At 41.6% G+C, this 23,428-nt stretch overlaps 1 protein-coding gene across 4 annotated transcripts in view; it reads left to right on the top strand.

The window, feature by feature from the left end:
- The first annotated feature begins 1,118 nt into the window (after positions 1-1,118).
- LOC126399121 (rho-associated protein kinase 2-like) overlaps positions 1,119-23,428 on the top strand; it is a 51,370-nt gene continuing 29,060 nt past the window's right edge. For 3 of the 4 annotated variants that reach the window (XR_007570856.1, XM_050058928.1, XM_050058927.1), the window contains exons 1-8: positions 1,119-1,574; positions 9,690-9,771; positions 11,534-11,634; positions 12,305-12,442; positions 13,532-13,792; positions 14,452-14,596; positions 14,879-15,017; positions 18,463-18,554. Coding sequence is in view for 3 of the 4 variants with exons in the window: in XM_050058928.1 (XP_049914885.1) it covers positions 1,479-1,574; positions 9,690-9,771; positions 11,534-11,634; positions 12,305-12,442; positions 13,532-13,792; positions 14,452-14,596; positions 14,879-15,017; positions 18,463-18,554 (1,054 nt within the window). In the remaining variant the exon portion in view is untranslated. The remainder of the gene's footprint in view (positions 1,575-9,689; positions 9,772-11,533; positions 11,635-12,304; positions 12,443-13,531; positions 13,793-14,451; positions 14,597-14,878; positions 15,018-18,462; positions 18,555-23,428) is intronic. The other variant, XM_050058929.1, reaches the window with a different exon arrangement.

Raw genomic sequence — 23,428 nt, 5'->3', positions numbered from 1 at the left:
TTCTATTTTAAACATTTTGCAATATGCTTAGTATCACAAGAAAATATACTGCAATACATTTTGATTTATTACATTTTTCAGCTGCAAATTATGTCCCCAAAGAAAAGCTGTCAACATCGGTTTTTATTTAATAAGATAAAGTTTTCTGCCCATTCATCTCTCTCTTCAGTCAATTCTATCATGGCAAAATGCATCTAGTGGATTGAAAAGGCAATTTATTTTATGGGCCACCAAAAGTTTGATTTGCAATATTAAGAATTTATATAGCTAACAAAAAAAAAAAGATATTTGGCATATATTGATACAATATTGTCACGCAAATATCACGATACACAATATCGTGATACTAAGCTGTGTAAACCTTTTCCCCACCCCTTATGTATAGCTATAAAAATGCACTGTATGTAAACATGTTTACAATATACTTCTTACTTTTTACATTAACCTTTTTTTTTTTTACTACTTTTATTAAATAAAATTGTTTCTCCCCTTGAATTTAAAGTTCTTTTATAGTAAACATTATATGCTAGAATTTTACTTGGCGTCACTGTAGTAATACAATATTGCCACGCCAAATATCGAGATACAAAATGCTGTATCAATGTCTTCCCCACCCTTATGTATAGCTATATATATGTAAATATGTTTAAAATATTTTTCTTCAATAAATAATAAATAATGTTCTTTCTTAAATTTACATTTATTTTATTTATTTGCAAAATGTACACATTTCAAAATGTGTATGTCTTCATTATGTATAATTATTTTTATATTATATAAATATTTTTATTTATATAAAACATTTATCTTTTTTTTACTTATTTTATTATATAAAACTGTTTGTATGAATACCTATTTATATATGATACTAAATTATACTATACTATAATACTATACATATACTATATCAACTATTTATCATATTTATCATATTTATATATATTTATAAATGTGTTATATTATATATAATAACTATGTATAATTCAAAAATATGTATTTATTTATTATATATTACATATTTATATATTTATATGACTAGAGCATATCTTTGAGGGCTAATGGTTCTCTGAGACTTTTAATTTGACAGTTGTAACCGGAAGTGGCGCGGTGTAACTTGACAGTGGTGAGTCCTACAGGTTGGGCACGTTGTGGTCGGATCAGATTTTGTTGTATCTACCTGGAAGCAGACGGAGCTCACCTGAAAGTGAAACGCTTTCCTTCCTGGCTCTCGTCAGTCCGCTCGCTTTCCTCTCCGCTGTGAGACTTTAATGAACCGGGAGCGAGGCAGCGGATAAATTATTAACCTGACAACTCCGGCAGCAGTTCACAGGAGAGCTGACATGAGGAGCTGAGCCAAGCGGCAGCGGAGTGCTCCTCCTGCCCGCCCGCCTGTCTCTTGTCTCTGTCCCGGGAAGACAAAGACAGGCCCACAGGTGTCTTTATATTGTCCTCTGACCTGGATACACCGCGCTGTGATCATGCTGGGAGCGGAGAGCAGGCTGGAGACCCGGCTCAAGAAGCTGGAGTCCCTCATGAGGAGCCCACAGTCGGCTCTAAACTTGGGAACACTGCTGGTGAGTTTGCATTTGCCCTCTGGCTCTGGCACAGGTAGGTGTCACAGCTCAGACTCAGAGGTAATAAATTACACATCTAGCTGTGTGCTGTCGGTTGTAATTCTGTCATGATCACACATCACCTGAAGAGACATGTGTGATATCTCAGAGGGGAGCTGCAGGAAATAAATCAAACACCAGTCACACAGCATAAAAGAAATACACAGAGCTACAGCTGCTATTATGTAAGTGAGTGATTGGACAATCCCCTTCATGAGACAATGTCAGTTTGTGTTTGTTTTTTAATCAGGGATGCAGCAGGGAAACCACACCTAACTCTGTGCTGCCACCTTTTCCTGTGTTCAACACACTTTAATCCTCATTTTTCAACTTATTGTCAGGGCTGGGTCATGTGGAGAAAATCAAATGTCACAACAGTTTTGAACAAAAACCACAATCTCGATATTACAACAGTAGATAATTGATAATTAGTGCTTTCACAAAATATTTACACAAGGGGATTTTCCATATTCATCAGTGAAAGGGATATGATGACTAAGGGGGTAAAGGTAAATAACAAAACAGCTAGGACAGCCTGATAAGTTCAGAAAATGACATCACTTTACTGTAATGCAGCCTTTCAAACAAGGAAAAGACAACACAAAATTAAAAAATCTAAGATGATGTCTAGTCTCATATCACGTCTGTCGACTAATTTCCTTGGTGTTTAAAATGGAAATTTAAATTTAGACTAGTCAGCTAGTCTATAAAAGGAGAAAACACTCAGAAAACAATCAACATTGAGCACAGTTTAATCCATGCGATTTAACACTGTCTGAAAAAATATTGCAGATATAATATAATTCAAATCAGATTTTTCAATAATCAAAAATGCGTTGCTCCGTATATTATGAACATTACACATTATCCCACAAAACATGACACTCACTAAATTCAAGTTAACAAATTCAAGGAAGTTTTTGGGAAATCGTTTAGGAAAATAAATCTTTGGGTGAACGCAGTCACATAAAGTCATGGATAGATTATTGAAGGGGTCTACCGGGCATAGGCCCAGGGGCCTAATGTGTCAGGAGGCCAGGAGGAAAATGGAAATTAACCCATAGCAGCCAGGAAGAGACTCAAAATGATCACAGAGTGACACAAAATGACCTAAATTACCTCAGAGACCCAGATGACCACAAAAAGATACAAGACAACCACAAGGAGACACAAAATGACTACAAAGAGACACAAAACTACATAAAAAGGGACAAGACAACCACAGGGAGACACAGCATTACCTTATAGAGACCAAAATGACAACAAGGAGAGACAAAATGACAAATAAGACACAAGACAATTACAGGGAGACACAAATTTACCTCAGAGAGACCCAGATGACTACAAAAAGACACAAGACAAACACAAGGAGACACAAAATAACTACAAAGAGACACAAAATGACAACAAGGAGACACAAAATTATCTCAGAGACACAAAATGACAAAAAAAAAGACAAAAGACAACCAAACGGTGACAAAAAATGACTACAAGGAGACACAAAATGACAAAAAAGACAAAAGACAATCACAAGGAAACATAAAAAGACTACAAAGAGACATAAAGTGACTACAAAGACACACAAAATGACAAATAAGACAGAAGACAATTACAGGGAGACACAAATTTACAACAAGGAGACACAAAATTATCTCACACAAAACAACAAAAAAAGACAAAAGACAACCGTACGGAGACAAAAAAATGACTACAAAGAGACACAAAATGACTACAAGGAGACACAAAGTGACAAAAAAGACACAAGACAATCACAAGGAGACATAAAAAGACTACAAAGAGACAGGAAATGACAAAAAGACACAAGACAACCACAAGGAGACAAAAAATGACTTCAAAGAGGCCCAAATGACTACAAAAAGACATAAAACGACAACAAGGAGACAAAAAATGACCATAAAGAGACATGAAGAGACAAAAAAGACCCAAGACAACTACAGACAAAAAAATCAGATATGGTAGGTTTTCAAAGGGGGCATTAAACTGAACCTTGCTGTTCAAGGATAAAGACAAAAGAACCAATCAGTGCCCTCCCTAAAATCTAAGTAGATCATCCATTTATCTTTTCTTGCCACTTCATTACTGTCTGTTTGCAATAAGTCTCTTGGTGTGTCCTCTAATTGACGCGCCCTCTGTCTGACCTGTCCTAAGAATGTACTCGACCAACTCTGATAAAACAACTGCTGCCACTGCTCTAAGCCTCCCTGCCCCAACTCTCTCTGACAACAAATACTCGTTCGGAGCTGATAGGGAGTCGCCTTTGTTCTGGACTTCTGTCTTGACAGGATCTCCCACCAGGCCTAGGGCCTCAAACTCTGCTTACTTTGTAGGTTTGCACAATGCTCACAACCGTTTCCTCAGCACTGTGCTTGTGTAAAAATACATTTTGAAGTATGGAAATGCCTTTTCGACAATCCAAAGATACTGGGGGAAATGTCAAGACCGGACTAACGTGTTTGTCTACATGGTGACACATTTGCTTGGCAAATGAAGTCATCCGAGGGGGAAATGTAGAGAAAATTCCTTTACTTTTTAAGTTATTCATTTCCTTCATATGCAGCACCGGTTGGGGTTGTCAGTCAGGTTGTCCTGGTGACAAACCCTGATAATCATTAGAGTTGATATATAAACATGGTGACTAGATGACAATTTGATGTTGTGTGTGTACAGATTGTCTACAAAAACAACCTTTCCATCTGCAGTATTTCCCGCCGGAGGAAGCCATGTCTATTCTCAGAGCTGATGAGTCACAAGTCCAGTGTAAAGCCAGAGCAAACTCATGTCATACAATGACATAAGACACCTCAGCAGTCATGATTCTCAGTTATATCTCTATCAGCTTCATCTGGTTTGGCTCTTTAGTGGAAATGACTGTGGCCCCCATGTTGCCTAATGCAGGGAGCTTCCACACAGGAAGCAGGAGTCACTTCCTGGAATTGAGATGCAGTTAACCTGCAGTGGCCTCACGTTACTGCTTCCTGTTTGTCCACAATCATTTGGTTGTGTATGCACAGAATATGTGTTTTGAAGTGTTTTTTTAATCTGTAGAAGAAAGGATTCGGGTCCCAGGCGACAGAGCTGCCGTTAATTGCTGCATTGGTCGTATTTCTTTCCTTTGAGTCAATGGGGACCTGATCTGTAGCCTACAGGCAGGACTCAGTTTACATTCTGATGCAGTCTGAGAGCCTCCCCATTGTTGCTGACTGCGCTCAGGCAGTTTCAGCTCGCAGTGGATGTGAGGTAGGTGGGAGGTGTTGTTGAGGACACACAGCCAAGCCTAAACTCCAGGATCGTGTTCAGATTTGTCCAGATTCCAGGAGTGAAAATCAAACCAGTTTGATCTAACTGTCTCTGGCTCTTGATGTTTCTGAGGCTCAATCAGAAGACGAGAGATTTAAAACCCTAAACCCTTCACACCGCAAGATAACATGCTGACTGTACTTTATAAATAAAGGTGGGAATCAAAGGATAACTCGCAACCTATTATGACGATGTCATGATAAAGAAGAAAGGCCTCTTTTTAATGGGCGTGATGCAATTGGTCTCTGACATTAACTCCTACACCTACTCTAGTCTGTTCTAGTAGTGGCTTTCACCTACTCTGGCAGCTCACAGTCAGCCCCGTTATCTTACTGGTGTCAAGCTGCAGATGATTGTTCTACCAACAAACTACGGACTAAAATTCTGAAACTCCCCCACGAAAAGATTAAAAGTGAAGTTCCAGTAGTGGTCAACTAATTCCAAATTTGAGTTTCAACAATAACCCGAACTATACAACTATAACACTTATTTTGTTGCAATTCTATGTTCTTAAATTAATTATAATATATTTTTTTTTTTTTTACTAATTTCTCATATGGTCAAGAATATAGTTATTGCTAAAATACCCTGAAATATTGTGATATTATTTAAGGGCCATATTGCCCAACTCTGTGGACAAACCTGTTGATGGTATTACTCATAAAACCTTTGTGAAGCCATTTTTTTTTTTCATTTAGGTATTTTAAACATTGCATTGTTTACATCCATGTTAACTTGCTAGCAGTCTTCTTCCTCGCTGCCTTTGTTCGGGCATTGCTGCGTATCTATTCGCATCACTTCCATCACCTGTTGATAAGCACAACAGTGTGAAACTGGTGGCAGAAATGGGTATACTGTTGTCCCGCATGCTCACGTGTGCGTATATGTATGTGTATGTAAACACCTTGACCCACTTCTGCATCATTGCTCTATAGTGACATTGTCTAGCCTGCAAAGTGGGTTTTAATACTTCTGGCCCATATGATAATGAAAAGGCAGGATATTAGCACCCATCTTGTTGGAGGCAAGGCAAGGCAAGGCAAGGCAATTTTATTTATATAGCACCATTCATACACAAGGCAATTCAATGTGCTTTACAAGAGAAATACGTTAAGATAAAACATTAAAGGAACAATAGATCATTAAAAACAAAAGCTAAAAGCAAGAAAAACAGTGCAGAAAATGCATTTAAAAAGCAATCATAAAGAAAAAGCAACAGCAGACAAATATAAAAACAATAGCTACAGATTATCCTAACAATAAGTTACATATCTAGTTCACTGGTAAGCTGCAGTAAATAGTAATGTTTTAAGCCCTGATTTAAATGAGTTGACAGTTTCAGCCGACCTCAGATATTCTGGAAGTTTGTTCCACAGGCGGGGAGCATAGAAACTAAAGGCTAAAGGCTGCTTCACCACGACCTGATAACACTTGTCGCAGCGGCACATCAGTGGGCTGAATGGAAACGATGTGTTGGATAAAATCATGTGGCTAGTAAACTGCTTTCATAGTTGGAAGAGGTCATCTCAGGATAAAGTTATATTTGGCAGTACTCCCACACAGGGCTAGGGGCATTTTTCTTTTTTTAAACTCCTGGAACGTTATCCCCACCGCTTGCAGTCGCCATCTTTCTCACCTCAGCTGCTTGTTCCACCAGAAGAGACTGACCTCTGGTGGCGTATGCTGTGCACTACATCGCCTCAATACAGCATCTCCGTATCAGTTTAACAGAAAGCGCAGCGTCTGTGTTTTTGACGATTGCTGATAGACAGATTTAACAAGGGAGTCAAAGGGTTTTGATTTCAATAAGAAAATTTAATACTGTATTTAGATTTGATACCGAACTTCAGCCCTTGTTATGGATGCCATTTCTAGCTCTATGTGAATTTGCCAAATGTACCGCAATTTCCAGTGCCAGGTGATTTCATAAAAAATGAGTGGGTTCAACCTTAATTTTTAAAAACTGTATTCAGATACGAAGATGTAAAACAGAATATAGCAGCCCAAAAAGTTCACAATTCTAGTCCTGCATTCCCACAGAACACACACAGTTGTGTTAATAGTCCATTAAAGTATTACAATAGATTGTCTTAAGCCCCACCCACCTACTTTGGAGTAATAGACCCAAAGAGTTTAATTGGTCTTTTGTTTTCTTATACTTATCAAGTAAATACACTGTAAGTATTTAAAGGTCCATTGTGTGAGATTTAGGGGCCTTAAGTGGTATCTAGTGATGAGGACTGCAGATTGCAACCAGCTGAATTTTCTCCTGGTTAGAATTCCGTCATTGTTGTTTGTTCAGGAGGTTTTTAGTCTGAGCTGAATTATCCGCAGAGGTCTCCTCCTCTCCAAAACAAACGAGGCACGTGATTAAAACCAGTAAAAACAGAATAAGGCAGTTTCATGTTACAAATCAGTGTTTCTACTACCCTGTTGGGCACATCGCAGACGCTGCTAGCCATGCACCTGCTGATCAGTGCTCACCTTTTTTTTTTTTTTTGATCCAGACATTTGGGAAGTTTTTACGGGGAGCCGAATTCTCCACAGAGGTCTCCTCCTCTCCGAAACAAACGGACCGGATGATTTAACCCGGTAAAAACACTGAATGAAGCAGTTTCACGGTACAAATCAGTGTTTCTTTGACGCTGTTCAGCCGCTAGCCCAACACCTGCTAACATGTGCTAACCTTTTTTTCTGATCATTTATGATCCAGATGTTCACAATGTTGCTACCTGGAGCCAAAGTATCCGCAGAGGTCACTTACTCTCTAAAACAAACAGACTGGTGATTTAAACCGGTAAAAACACAGAATAAAACAGTTTCACGTTAGTTAATCAGTATTTTTCCAACAATCTTGTTACGGAGGGGCTGCAAACTATGATGGCTAACACGAAAATGCAAATGGCCCTATCTAGAGCCATATCTGTGCTACTGTAGAAACATGGCGGTGCAACATGGTGGACTTTCAAGATTCAAGATTGACTTTATTGTCCCACGAGTAGGAAATTTGTCTTGGGCTTTTTCACCCCTGCTGCAGCCATAAAACACACTGTTAACACAACATAAAAACAGGTAATAAATAAACAGTGCAACATAGTCAGTGGATAGATAAAATAGTGCAGCGGGCAATAAATAGTATAACATAGTAATAAATAGGAAATTAAAACCGTAAGACACGTTTGTGGACATAAACCGCTCACTCTAAAACAAAAACACAACAATTCTTATTCTCAGGTGATTATATACTAAAGAAAACATAAATATAATGTTTAATTTCTGCCAATATATCTCCTTAAATCCTTCACACCGGACCTTTAAATGGATAGTTTGGAGAGATGGTGACAGTACACATAACCTGCCATATATCTTTAAACTGGTACTTAATTTATTCTTATACCAATGTGATCTGTGTGAATACTTATGTGACAAGGAACAGGTAAACACACACACACTCTCACACAAAATCCAAATGCTTCGGTTGAATCAGATCAAATTTCATTATATTTGCATACGAACATAGAGTTCAACAGACAGACTGCTATGAGTTTCCTCCTACTGCAGTAACCATGGCCATTACAGCACACACACACACACACACACACACACACACACACACACACACACACACACACTCACAGACTGTGTAAAACGATCACAGATCTTCGAGTGCTCAGCCTGAATCCAGACCCATAAGCTGTTTGTCCCACAATAGCTTCTGAGCCTTTCGGTCTATTTCCACCCGTCTGCGGTGGGGGAGATCTCTCCGCACCGCTGCTATTTAAAGGTGCAGAATTGTTCCACATGCCCCTGCCCACCCACTCACATGTCACAGAACAAACAGTCCGATAGACACCGCTGTGGCTCAACCACCCTACCTCACCCACACACACACACGGGATGACTCCACTTGACCCTTGTTTCTGGGGAACAGAGGGTCATACTACACCACCGACCCCCACCTCCACCCCAAATCCCACCCACCCACCTGCCCAACTGCCCTGCCAGTCTGATGCGTTTGGATCACAGAGACATTTTAGTTCTGTGAAACTCAACACCGCTGATTTAAGCGCTGATGACACTACCGAGGCCCCTGCTCTTAGTCCGATGCTGCCACTGCTCCCCTGTTAATCCAGAGGGAGGGGTTTGTGTTTGTTTGGATGGAGCAGGTGTTTAGGCAGGGGGATGTAGCGACATCATGTGACTACTTATTGTCTCGGGAATCGTTATGTCTGTACATCGAGCCTCCATTGTCCTCCTGTCGTTGTTTGTTACGCTGCACATTAGCAGTCTGATGTTGCGCCGAAGAGCAAACAGCTCACAAGCTCATGTAATTCTTTCCTTCCTTCCTTTCTTGCTTCCTCCATTCATTCGTTATCTTGTATCAGCCAGCAGAAGGTCAGGGTTGTCCCACTTACAAGACTTGTCTCGACAGATAACGATACAATCATAAAAAAAGTATTCCTTCCTTCCTTCCCAGCAGGAATGAAACTTGAAATCAGCTTTGAAACACGACTATATTTTCATGTTTCTCTGTTTGTTAGTGAAGCATTCAGCCAAACCAAAGCAATAATAACCCCAATTTGTTCCAGTGTAGTGGTGAGTTTAGAAGGCAGATTGTTATTGGATAAGCTTTTTAAAACACCAGGGGCAAACCGAGAAATTAAATGTTTTTGACATTTTGGAAAATCCATACTTTGTTGCTGTTCATTTGTTTGTTTTCAGAGGTTGATTGAATATTTTGTCTTCTCTGTCTTTCAGGACTCCATGAACGCGCTGGCTCATGATTTGAACTATCCTGCCCTGCGGAAAAACAAGAACATCGAGGCCTTTCTGAGCCGATGTAAGAGATACAGTGTGTTTGGTGAAGGACAAGATTCTGGTGCTTAGCCTGAAAGATATCTATGAAGTTGTTGAATACAATACAGAGCACTCTGATCATGATGAAATTAGTATGTTACGTGTTTGGCATTGCACACAAACTATACGTACAGTAGAACTTTTATGTCAATATGATGAAAAGCATGACTTTCCAGAAAATAACAATGTTAGATGTTCATATAAAAGGTAGCCACTTTGTGTATTAATGATACTCGTTAACTGGAGAGGTTGGTTAAAGATATATACGTTTCTTCCCTGTTCCAAAACCAAATTCAAACCCTGAAAAGTATAGGGTTAGCTAGCTAGCTACTGAAGATATAGCCTACTGAATGTATACACATGCTGCTTTTGCTTTTTAATGATTATAACAGTGAAAAAAAAGACCGACCCTGCTGTACAGGAACCAGTGAAGGGACGCAGGGGAACTTTGCTGATATTGAACCAGCTCTGTGCCATCTCAGTGTGTGCAGATGAACGGTGTTGACTTTTCCTGAAGATCCCTGCCCGTCCGGTGGCAGAGGTCTGAAGCGCTGGCAGCAGCACAGGGGTGAAGCCAAACACCGTTCATCTGCACACACTGTGATGCCACACAGCTGGTTCAATATCAGCAAAGTTTCCCTTTATATTCATTGTCTTGTGTGGCGATCAGCAGTGATGTGGTGGTTCACTTTTACACTGTGATCTGTAGCCTATAGTTCGGCTTTAGCTTCTAACTATCTTTGTCTTTTTAACCTGTTGTTGCTGCTGAGTCAGTTTGACATCCTGGATATATCCTTCAAACACAGACTGTAGACCCCTCTGTCTGCTTCTCTCTGGAATCACTGTTTCATTTTCCAAAAATATGATAATATTTCTTCAGGGAGTGCAGTTAGTTACAGTCTGGGCTACATGCTTACTGCAACAGCTTGCCGTATCACCACAAAGGGGCAGGGCTTAGCTAAAGGTCAATTTGGGTCACTCATGGTACCCATTACTGGATCAAAAACCACTGGGTCACCAATCGCACACAAAAATAATGTTATTTTGACCCAGATTTAAAACAAACCAGCCACCTGTGCATGAGATCAAGAAGGTTGTGGATGTCGGAACATATCAGTTGGTGATTTTTCACAGCAGAAAGTACTTAAGTAAGAGTTCAGACGAAAATCATCCACCATTATCCATCATCGTCCATTGTTTGGAAGTATTTTGGCTATAGGAAAGAACAAATAAAATACAAAGAGTGCATGAGACGTGTTTGTGCCGCAAATGAACCCAACTAACTTGTTAACCCCTTGAAAAAAACACCACAATCTGCAGTACGATGAATGATAACGGCCAAGAAAAATAACATCGCTAACGTCACCCCACTGAATCCCCGTCCTTGTCTGACATCAGCTCAGACATTCTGACAGTGAGCTGCAGGAATACAGCACAACATGGAAGTGATTTCACCTTTCTTTCATGTTGGTCATCTTTTGTTTGCAACAGCCCAAAATCACACAGTGTACACCAGGCTTTAGATAATTTTTGTTCGACCAGAAACAGCCTTGAAATCTCTAAATAAACCCTTAAACATATTGTCCGTTCTATACATGCTTAAATTACTGTTCATTTAAATGGAGTCTGGTGGCTTTTGTGGTGGTTTAACAGAAAGTTCTTACTATCTAACAAAAATGTGTTACTCTGTAGGGATCCTTTCTGTAATGTCAGACACTCTGGTAACATATCTGTCCTTCCTGCAGATGAAAAGGCTGTGAGTCAGCTGCGAGAGCTGCAGGTGAAGCTCGAAGACTTTGAGAAAGTGAAGCTAATCGGGAGAGGAGCCTACGGAGAAGTGCAGCTGGTGAGGCATTTCTGTCTGTGAAGAGTTGACAAATAAAGTGGGTTATTTTTTAATTATGCCGCAGCAGTACTGTTTGATATGAAGGGAGGTGGAGCAGGCATGTTTCTGAATTCAGCAATTTTGGCACCAAAATTCCAGAAATGTGAGCCACTAGAGGGAGCAACAATCTGTGAATCCACCAACATATAAAACATGTAACATCTGCAACTTTGGGTGACTCAATATAATTTACATCTTTCTCCTCATCATGGCCAATGTTCAGTTTATAAAAGGTAATTAGCATCGAGCAGTAATTCCCTCCAAACTCCTGGTTTTTCCAGATGTCTGTGTCTTGTGCTGGTGGAAGCTTGAATGTGGTCTCTGCTGAGCGTCTTGTGGTAGAGACGAGTCTGGACAGGCTCAGCGTGTGTGGGAGAGGAGTGTGAAGTCTGGTGTGGGGGTGTGGAGGGGATGCTTAGTGTATTTGTGCTCGAGATCTTGTGTAAGCATGTCTCTCTATGGGTGTGTGCCGACAATTATAGGTTCCCCTCTCTGTCTTTCTCTTTGCTTCTCATGTTATCTCGGTCATTGTGACATTCTCACTATCTTGTTCTTATTGTCCTTAAGCACTTATCGCTGTTGACACACCAGTGCCTCCTCTCATGCCTTGCCCTCCTCTGCTCCTCTGCAGGTCCGTCACAAGGCCTCCCGGAAGGTCTACGCCATGAAGCAGCTCAACAAGTTTGAGATGATCAAGCGGTCAGAGTCTGCCTTCTTCTGGGAGGAGAGGCACATCATGGCCTTTTCCAACAGTCCCTGGGTCGTCCAGGTGTGCAGGTTTTACTCTACTGAAAACACAATATGTAGCATACCAGAACTCCTCCCACTACATAGGCTGAGTAGGGTTTTACGAAATGTTTTGCCCCTTTGAAACCACACACATTAAGTAATTTTTATCATGCTAAGTATACCAGAGTTTATTATACCCATAGGTTTGATCCCCGTATCTGCTATCTCCTGTCCTCCTGGCTTACGTAGTCCACTTCAAGGGAAAAGGAAAATGTTACAAGTACTCCCAATGTTCGGGGTGAACTATATGGATTGAACCTTCTATCATGTAATATGAGATTTTAGATTTTAGTTAGCTTACAGGACCTGCTCCCGTAGAAAGGTGCGGGGATGACGTTTGTTTGTAGGCCAACATGGAGGTTAACATCACTCTGGTTCCCTCATCAAAAAGCTGATGGGATTTTTCCATTGGATTTAGGATTGTTGCAGAAAATAAGATCTGAGGCGATATTTAGACGTTTCATTGATCAAGATAAATGCAATCGCTGGAAGTAAAAAGCTAACGTTAGGCTATAAATGAGCTGCAGTACAGTTCCATGATATCAGTGTCATGATGTCCTGTAGTCTAATTTAGCCACTTGCTAGCAACTGTCTTTTTTAGGACACATAGAGGCTTCAAAATTCACAAGCGGGGTATTAACTGGGTATGTGCTGACGTTGTAGTATGAAACGTGAAAGTCTCTTACAGGTTACGTTTAAAACAGCACAAGCACATCCATAATAGAGTGGTGCAGGAATGAGTTCTAAAGCCCAGAAGTGAGTTAGTACTTTGGCATTCGCAGTTCCTCTGTCTTGAAGTCAATAGGTCTTTTAAATGGGTAAAATTTCCTTTTTATGTCGCAATATCTCTTATTGATTACCATCTTATTATTTCTTTACTCTACTTACTGTGTACTGGAGTTACAGCCTGGTGTCATGATGCTGGCATGGAGTTGGAGATAGTAATCTGTGACACAGATCATCCACAGATACACCCGTACCTTGTAGTCAAAATATTGTTTTGGTGATGGCGTAACATCCTGTGTCGGGCTTTCAGTGACCTTAAGTGACTCTGTTTGTCGTCTCCTAGCTGTGCTGTGCTTTCCAAGACGACCACCACCTCTACATGGTGATGGAGTTCATGCCCGGAGGCGACCTGGTCACGCTCACCATGAACTACGACATACCCGAGAAGTGGGCTCGCTTTTACACGGCCGAGGTAGTGCTGGCACTGAACGCCATCCACGACATGGGCTTCATCCATCGGGACATCAAACCCGACAACATGCTGCTGGACCAACACGGACACCTCAAGCTGGCAGATTTCGGCACGTGCATGAAGATGGACTCGGTAGGTTGATTTTAGAGTTGGGTCGTTGTTGTTTTCAAATGTGTTTGACCTGGAGAGGGGATGAATTAGGGAGCTGAAAATATTTTAATCCTTTCATATTGAGGAACATAGTTGAACAGAGAGTGAACTGACTTTCCTGTCTGAAAACCAGAGGTCTTTTTTGGGGCTCAAGTGCACCACCAAGTGGTCAGATTGCAAAGTGACGCTCAGTGCGGCACTCTTGCATCAGGTTTTTTAAAAAGGGCCCCAGACATTATTGCGCTAAGCAACCAATCTAGAGTAGAGCAGAGGTCCCGCCTCTCGTCAGGACGTGTTTTTTTTTTCCACCTTTTTGTTTTTACCACAGCAATTTCTAAATAGCTGGTTCAACAAGTCTCTCCGAAAGTCTACCAGTGCACAGAAAGTGTCATAAACATGGTCAGTGCAGTCCTGCAGAGATTTTCTACCAGTTGTCTCAGAATATCTGGAACATTGTTAAAGTTTCAGAGGTATTTTATACAAGAAAAGTTTTCGGGGGGTCATAAAATATAGAAATGCACATTGCAGCCATGGGAAAATGCGGAAATCTTTTTCTCTAGCTCTACCAACCTCTTACTCTCACTGCTGTCTCACTCTTGCTTTCTCTCTGCTGTAAACCTTGTGTATGTCTCTGTTTGCAGACAGGCATGGTGCACTGTGACACAGCTGTAGGCACACCAGACTACATCTCCCCCGAGGTGCTTCAGTCCCAGGGTGGCGACGGTCACTACGGCCGGGAATGCGACTGGTGGTCCGTAGGGGTCTTTATCTATGAGTTGCTGGTTGGTAAGTGATTAACCATGTGTCATTTTCAGTTATTTATTTATAAGGACAACACACATTAATCAGCATTCCTGTAAATGTGCCAGTGTCACCACCTAGTTACAGGTTAGCAAGATGTTCATGTGCACTAACACACAAGCGACGCTGACAGAAAGTTAGCAAGTTAGCAGCAGGTTAGCCACAAATAACAACAACAGTGTATGTCATGTTCGTTTTCGTGCTGTGAAATCCCAAACATTGTCAAACTAACAATCAATCATTGTACACATCTTCTTGTTTCCGCAGCTGAAACTCCATTCTACGCTGAGTCCCTGGTTGGAACTTACGGGAAGATCATGAACCACAAGAACACGCTCATCTTCCCAGATCATATAGAGATGTCTCAGGACGCCAAAGACCTCATCTGTGCCTTTCTTACCGACAGGTTCGCTCACGTAACTCTAAATCATATAAACGAACACTTCTTTTCTACCTCCTTATTCATGTTACTGATTGTTGGACGATGGAGCAGTGACTTTACATTGTTTGGATCACTGAACAGAACAACGTCATAACTCAACTTTGAACTTTCTGGCAAAAAAAAGACCTGGTTTTAAAAATAGACACCTTAAATCATGTGATTGAACATGACACTGCATATCTGTGACCTGCCTCTGACTTCACACCTTACTGTAGACTCATAATTTACTCAACTCAAGTTTATTTATATAGCACCTTTCACACAAACATGCAGCCCAAAGTGCTTCACATGGCAAAACTGGAATGACAGACACGAAACGTTGAAATATTAAAAAAGCAAACCAACCAAAACAGAACAAATGAACAAAAAAAGATGATTAAAACTCCCTAGAATAAAAAGAGAGTAAATAAATACATAAAATAGAATTAAAATTAACAGGAGGGATAAAAGAAAGTAAAAAACTGATGGTTTAAACTTAAAAATCAAGACTGATGAGACAGTTTTGGTGATTGAAACCCTTCATTGTCAGGACCCACGTGGGGAAGTCATAGTTTAGTGACTGATAGAAGTTTATGCAGCGCTTTAGTGCTTCTGATGTGTTTATGTTCTTTGGTTTCACAAAGAGCTCACGGAGAAATAACCGATTGTAAGCATTATTAGTAGGCTATCATTAGACTGCAAATCAACCTCGTTATAAATAATTACTGACGTAGAAACAAGATGAAAAGGTTGTGTTGTACTGTACTGATTCAGAGCTTGTTACTTTGGGATCACTGTCACACACTTTTAATGGACTTAATGAACTTACAAAGTACAAGAAGTTGGATACAAGCTCAGCAGTTTAAACAGCTTGTTAATCTGAAAATACCTTTTGCCAACGTGCCTATGTATTACCATGGTTTCACGTATGCATTAGCATAAAAAGGTAAGGCTATACACAGCCTTTAGATGGATCAGTTATAAGAGCATGGACAGATTTCATGATCGGTAGATGGATTTATTAGTTGTTTAGCCTTTCATCCTGTGGTTGGTTCGTTTTCTTTCACACCTCAAATGAACTGCACCAGAGTCTGTTTTTCAAGCAAGTTTCTTTGGTTCACACCAGGCCACCAGCCCAAAATGAACTGTACTTACCTTGCAAAAGGACGTGAGATTGTTTCAGCCAAACCCCATCATGTCCTTACACTAGCCTTCCCGTGTAATCAATCTACTGTTTGTTTGTTTTTGTTTTATTTCACAGTAATTAGTATCTAGTTCCTAAAATGTTGAGGCAGAAGGTACTTGCTGTAGCTCTGGTTGAGGGTGAGAGGCTGTCAGTAAATAGTTTGTTGGGCACAGGGAAACAGAGATCTGTGTGGGTACATGAGACCCTAAAAAAGAGGGTGGATCATGGGGAGTACCACCAGTTGGTCCAGGAGCTTCTCCTCCATGATGCCCGTTTCCAGGCATATTCTAGGATGACTCAGGGGCAGTTTGACAACCTGCTGTCTATCATCAGGCCGTATAGCTCTGGGGATCCAGCAGCTGCTACCACCAGTTTCTCCTCCATTGTTTACCAACTGTAAACTTGTTGTCGTGCCCACCACAGAAGGCCCAGCTCTCAGATCATCCAATTGGACAATGGGAAAAGAGATGATGTAGGCCGCTTTTCCGGTCTGAGTTGAAGTTTTTTCAGCTTGAGGAGTTCAGAGCGCTCCGGCAAAAACACCAGGCGCTTGAAGCACAGAAACCTGAGGTGCGTAGCAACGCAAAAACAGCGAGCAAAAAGCTTCATTCTCATTAAAAACGATTACAAAAAGTCGCCTCCAGCTGCTAAAACACTTTCTGTGTGATCAGGGCCCAACGCATAGTGTTATGGGGGTAAATTCACATCCAGTTCAGCCGATTAAGTAAGTAGACTTCAAGAAACAAGTCATCAAAAGACAAGGCTGACTATATTCTAGATTTTTATAGATTTGGTTTTCTTGTTAAACAAATTTGTTCGTCCATTTCTTAATACTTTACAACTTGTGCAGCTTGTCTGTGGTTCTCTGCCACAGTATCTGAGTGTCCTAAAACAGCTGGGCACTGCAAATTTAGCAAATGTTTTTCAAATGGGAGAAAAAAGAGCATTTGTTGGGAACTATTTTCACCTGCGGATTGATACACATTTGGTGTAGTTTTGTAAAAACAATATCAGTGACTCCAAACTTGAGTGCACAGCAGTGCTGATCCCATCTAGGCACAAATCTTTATGTGTCATAACATAATATTAGTATTAAAGGTAAGAAGTCATATGAATGTGTGGGTGTGGGTCATGTACTCGGTCAGTGGCCCATCCCCCTGGAAGAAACCACTTCCTGTTTACATTAGTAACCCCGCCCCCAGAGGGCTCAAACACAGGCCCTTTCTGCTTCAATACAGAGCAGCCTTTCATTTTTCCTCCCTGCGTTTATTTACCTTCTCACTCACTATTCTCTCACCACAGACAGAATCTCACATGTGCACGGCTGCCTAGCCACACACCCACCCACACACGCACACACACACACACACACACACACACACACACACACACACACACACACACACACAAACACACACACACACATCTTGAACACTGACCGATACATTCATTCACCACTTAACCCACATGCTCTGTCACTGTCGCCCTGTGTTGCTGAATCACTCCTGTGAGCCTGCCACAGTTTACCTCTCCTTCTCCCCTTCTTTTCCATGTGTTCTTCATCACCACTCCTCATTTGTAATTTTTACCTTTTCCCTGTGCCACTTTCCATTTCTCCATCCTTTTCTGGCGTAACTTTCTCCTTTGCGCTCCTGCAGTTTCCTGGGCATCGAGACACGGCCTGTTCTAAGCCTGGCTCAGTTGCACGTCAGATTTTTTTTTAATGCGGGGGTTTAAAAACTCTCTCTTTCTTCTTCCCCGCCCCTGCCCTCTCTTCCTCTTGGCTGGGTCTGGAATGTCCCACACGTGGCAAGCCCAAACTGCCGCACCCCTCCAGCCCTGTACCCAGCGGTGGTGGAGGAGGGAGGAAAGGGGGACGAGAAAGAGTGTGTGTAGAGTTTTGGAGAGAGAGACAAGAGAAGGAGGGAAGGCAGCGGCAGCTCTCGCAGTCCCGTTTGAGTCAGAGTTGTTGATGTTGGCTCCTGCACTCTGATCCTGCTGTCTTCACTCCCATTCTCCTCCTGGATCTGTATTATCTTGTGTTTAGAGGCGGTTCCAGTGTCCACCAGTGGTCATGTGGCTCTCCATGCTGGTCAGTGTGGTCAGTGCCTGGCGGTCACTCTGCTAGGCTGTGTGTTTGGGATGACATGTTGAGGGTGATGGTGGGTGGAGGTGGAGGGGACGAGCGGGGTGTGTTTTGTGTTCGGGCTCTGCTCACAGTCTCGCTCCTGTCGCTGTGTGCAGGGAGGTTCGTCTGGGCCGCACCGGAGTGGATGAGATCAAATGCCACCCTTTCTTCAAGAACGACCAGTGGACCTTTGACAACATCCGAGATAGTAAGTGTGTGCACGTGCATGTTTTTTAATACTGTGTGTTTTTAAATTCCCTACATACAGGTGCAGAGTTTTCCATCTCTGGTAATGTGTGTATTTCTCACCTCTGAAGGCCATTCCTCTTTTTTTTTTTCTTTTTTTTTTTTGCTTCTCCTTATCATCTCCAGCCCATTCCTCTGCAGACCTGGTTCTTTTCAGCCTTAGTTCATAGTTTATTTCCATCCCCTGAGCCATTAAGCCGGCGTATATTGTACACATGCTCCCCATATGCTCATATATTACATTATATGACTGGATGCTGTGCAGAGCAGCGGAGCTCAGGATGCACAAAACCTGTAGGATAACCAGCTGCATATGGGTGCCACTGCAGAAGATCAGATTAGAGAGAACTGAGAAAACATCAAACACTGCTGATTTTATACCAGATAGTTACTGTAGTAGTGATGCACACACTGATGAAAGTGAAAGGCTGTTTTAATGAAAGTCTTCACCAATGGGAGCACGTAAGCTGACAGTCTGAATTAAGATGAGTCCAAGATGTGACTAACATTACATTATTAAATCTTTGTGATGTATTTTCCGAGCTAAATGCATAACTTAAATATTAAAAAGTAGTAGGAGTTGTTGCAGTACATTGATGACATTATCACTTGGTAAATTAGCAACCAAAATTTTAGTGCTGCTATGAAATAATAATCAGCATTTAATGTTAGAATGCCGTGATGTTTCATTATCAAAGAACAAAAACAGAGATTATTTTTTCACATTTTATTTTACTTTTATGTTACTTTGCTTTTCTTGCACTTATTTTATGGTTTTTATTTACATTTAAACGTTGACACAACAAAATGTCAATGCAAAATCAATGATCAACAATGTACAGTCATATTAAACAATTATCTTGGATTCAAAAAAGAGTTTATATACAGTATATCCAACCTGAATTAATTTCTTCTATGTGTATTGAAAGAAAAACAAAGGGTTTGGGTTTTTTGAGGCGGGGTTGTTAGAGGTACTTACCCATAGTTTGTGTATTACATACATTAGATGTCAGTCGGCTCACCCCCAGTTTGGAGAAGCAGACAGGAGTCCAAAACAGAAGCTCAGTAATGTACTGCTGTGAATGGTGGTCAGCAACAAAATGTATTTTAGCCACCTTAAAAAAGTCTTACTTAAAAAAAGTTTCAATGTACGCTCTATTGAGAGTATTTTTACAGCTTTACCTTAATGTCACGCAGCCTGTTTCGACAGGGATGCTGTTAACAGCTTTAGTTCTCCATATATGCTCTCGTCTAAGCCACCAGACTCCATTGACAAAAACAGTAATTTTAGATCACTGAATACGGGAGCTACTGGTCTACTGCTGCTTCGTTGGTTAGTTTGTTTGTGTTATTGTGTGACTCTGGTGAATCCTAACTAACCCTTGTAGACGTCAAAGTCACATAATAACACAAACAAAATAACTGTTAGTGGCAGTGGTAGACCAGCAGCTCCTGTGTTCAGCCATGTTAAATCACTGTTTTTCTCAATGGAGTCTGGCTTTGAAGGGGCGTGGTAACGGCTTCATTTTCCTGCTAGAAATCACTGTGTGACGTAAACGTAAGGCAGTGACAATATTCTAAAAATAGCATACATTTAAACTGATATTGATTTTTTTTTTTAGGTGAGAATTTTTTTAAGAGGCTAGAATTCATTTTGTTGCTGACCCCTATTCACACCAGTGCATTGCTTAGCTTCCGTGTTGGATTTCAGCCTGCTTCTCCAAACTGGGGCCGTGCCGTACTGTCTATGAATAGTTACCCCGTACAAACCCACCTCAAAAAATCTGAACTATCCCTTTAATTGATGTAGGTCAAATAAAGTCAAAAACAAATTACCTTAAATGGTGAAAAAGATTATGATATCCACCAGTTGCGTTTTTAAACTCAAACTTTACTGTATCATTCGATCACTGCTCATGGGGCACCTGTTAAGAGTCATGGTTTAATCTCCTCTTACACAGTTGTATCAGATTAAGCGTCGCTTAGGAAGGAAGGAAATAAGGAAAGGGATATATTAGGGAACGTGAACAGGACCTCTGTGTCCATATATAATCACATGCAGGCTCTGTCTCGCTGCCTCTGCGTCTCTCCGCTTCACCTGGCTCTGATTAAGACAACAGACAAAACTTCTGACTGAACTTCAGACTGCCTGGCAGTCTGGAACACAAAACCACTACTGTGCCACTGCTGCGCTGCTCAGATCTCTTCATGTTTGCACATGCATGTCCAGTCACACACACACACACACACTCACTCAAAACACGACCCTGCTTCTACTCAGAGCTGCGTGTACCTCCCAGCGCTCTGTGTCTGTTTAAGGTTGACTTCCTGCCGAGTGCAGCCTTGGCTCAGGAGTGTTATTTTCCATGTTTGGGCTCTTTTAAACATTCTCCCAGTTGTCTTCACGTTTATCAAGTGTATTAAGCGTTTGGGATGGTTGAGGGAAAAGACGCCAGCACCATGGATTGATGGATGAATGGGGCAGGAGGCAGCGCCCCCCGTAGCGGCGGGCGGGGCAGGCTGTGCGGCCTATGTGGACTGCACTAATGAGAGGGGCGCCCCAGTTTGGAGGGTTGCTCCCGCTCTCTCACTCTCACTGTGGCCACGGTTGCCTGTCATTAGCCGCCCGCTATCAGAGAGCATTCTGGGAAGCCGAGCCACAAGGGCCTCCATGGAGCGGCCTGTGTCTCTTTCTGTCTCACCACATTTTGGCTTTTTTTTTTTTTTTTTTTTTTTTTTACTGCCTCTTCTTTTTTATTTCCCCTCATTTGTTTCATTCCTGCGCTTGATCTCCGCCTGCATTTTCTCCAGCATCTTTGAGGCACGTTTGTCACGCTGAGGGTTTCTACTTGACCTAACAGTAATGAGTTCTTTGCTCCGAGCCAGAGTCGCGCTGGTCTGGGGAACTCGATCCATAATGGCTGCTTTTTCTCGCAATTAGGAGCTATTTATAGGTGAAAGGACCAGCTTAGTTTTATCTGATTGGCCCTTTGACACATTCTTGTCTGCCCGTTGTGTTGTGCAGAACTTTTAAAGCACGCCTGCTCTCCTCTCACAGGAGCGGGTGCTTAGGCTTCCTTCGTGAAAGGCGCCGTGTGTGGGGCACAAAGCGAGCACTGTGCGGGAAAAGGAGTGGTGTCAGCCTCACGGCAACCTGCCGAGAGCTTACTCTTGCTGCAGGCAGTGCCAAAGTCGTCACAGAATTTACTCAGAAAAACACAAGAAAAAATGAGTTTGTTGGAGATGAACTTTAAATTTGAATACATGTGGCACCAGGTTTTAATCTCCACTGGTGTAAGAGGTTGTGGTATGACATATAGGTTCTGATATTATTTAAGTTTACGCAACACTTCCTGTATATTTTGGATAGTGTTTAGTTGTGGATAGGGTAGGGCTGGGCAATAGGGCAGAAAATATCGCGATAATTTTCCCCGTATTGATCGATATCAATACTTATCACGATATATAATTTGATAATGCTGCAAGTTTAAAAAGTATCCTGATAATGTCTGACACCTGAAGAAACCAAATGATTTTCCAGCTTCCCACGTCACTTGTTGCAAACCTGGAGCAAACCAGTTTGAGAAAAATATTTCCTACCTGGGAGCTCGTACCTGCAGTCCAGCACTTAAATTAACTTCTTGACCCGGTCTTTCTCCACTGTGCTCATGGGCATCATGTCTTTGGCTAGAAAGTATGACACTGCAGTTGTTATATCTCTGCGGGGGTCACGGCGGCAAAAAAGGACACTATTGATTGCTGTTTTGATGCAGCCCCGCTAGCGCTGCCCACAGCAGCAGAAGTGCTAGGCCATGGAGCAACACTTGTTTGCCACTGTTTCAGGTGATGGATAAGGTTTGTTGTGTTTCGTGTCCTGGTTAGCACCAACTGACGACATGTTTCGAAGACCGTCTTTGTCCGTAGCCAAGTAGCCAAACCACTTCCAATTGACGTTGTGTAACCTTTTTTATCAACAATTTTGTCCATTTTTGAGGGTAACGTGAGGTCTTCTTCAGCTTCACTGCCGCTACACTCCTCACTTCCACTTATTTTCCCCTCTCTTGGTTATGTCCATGCTACTTTCACTTCCTCCTCACCTCGGCACAAACTTTGCAGTGAAAAATGGGTATGTACAATGACACGCATCCCCAACACTTCAGATTGACTGACAGCTGTTTGTTAACTTCCTGTTTTTCCCATTTCAAGATTGTTTTATCGCCCAGCCCTAGAGGACTCACAATACGATATTATGATGTTATTGTGCGGTTATAGTCACATATGAATCCACTGACCTGAAAGTCCAGGCATCACAAGTTAATGCCACCCTTCCTGCTGTACTCAAAGATTCCTCAGCTTTATGCTTCACCTCCCTGTAGAGCATGGGTACGGCTGTGTCGGTGAAAGACACATACCTGGGTTCCAGTGTTTTTAGCATGTCAAAGCCTTCCTCTTCAACATTGTATGGATGCAGATCTTTGGTCCAACACTTGTAATGGTGTACCCCAGGGTTCTGTGTTAGGTCCATTGTTATTTTCCATTTATATTAATAGTCTTGGACGACACAGTGATATATCGTGCCGGCTCATCCGTCACAGACACTGTAGCCAATTGCAGGCTGTCTTAACAGTTACCCAGATTCAGGTTTTAAATGCTGCTAAAACTAAGGTTATGCATTCCTCAAATGCTAGGAAGAAGCCTGGGAACACTCCTGATGTTATTACTGCTCAAGGAAAGAAGTTAGAGGTTGTCACTTGTTATAAATATCTCTGTATTTGGTTTGATGATTCCCCGTCTTTTAAACCTCAGGTTGACAATCTTCTTAAAAAGCTGAGGCTG

Source organism: Epinephelus moara, chromosome 12 (assembly GCF_006386435.1).
Source record: "Epinephelus moara isolate mb chromosome 12, YSFRI_EMoa_1.0, whole genome shotgun sequence".
Lineage (NCBI taxonomy): Eukaryota > Metazoa > Chordata > Actinopteri > Perciformes > Serranidae > Epinephelus > Epinephelus moara.
The sequence above is the reverse complement of the archived record's forward strand: the minus strand, read 5'-3'. Positions and strand labels throughout refer to the sequence as shown.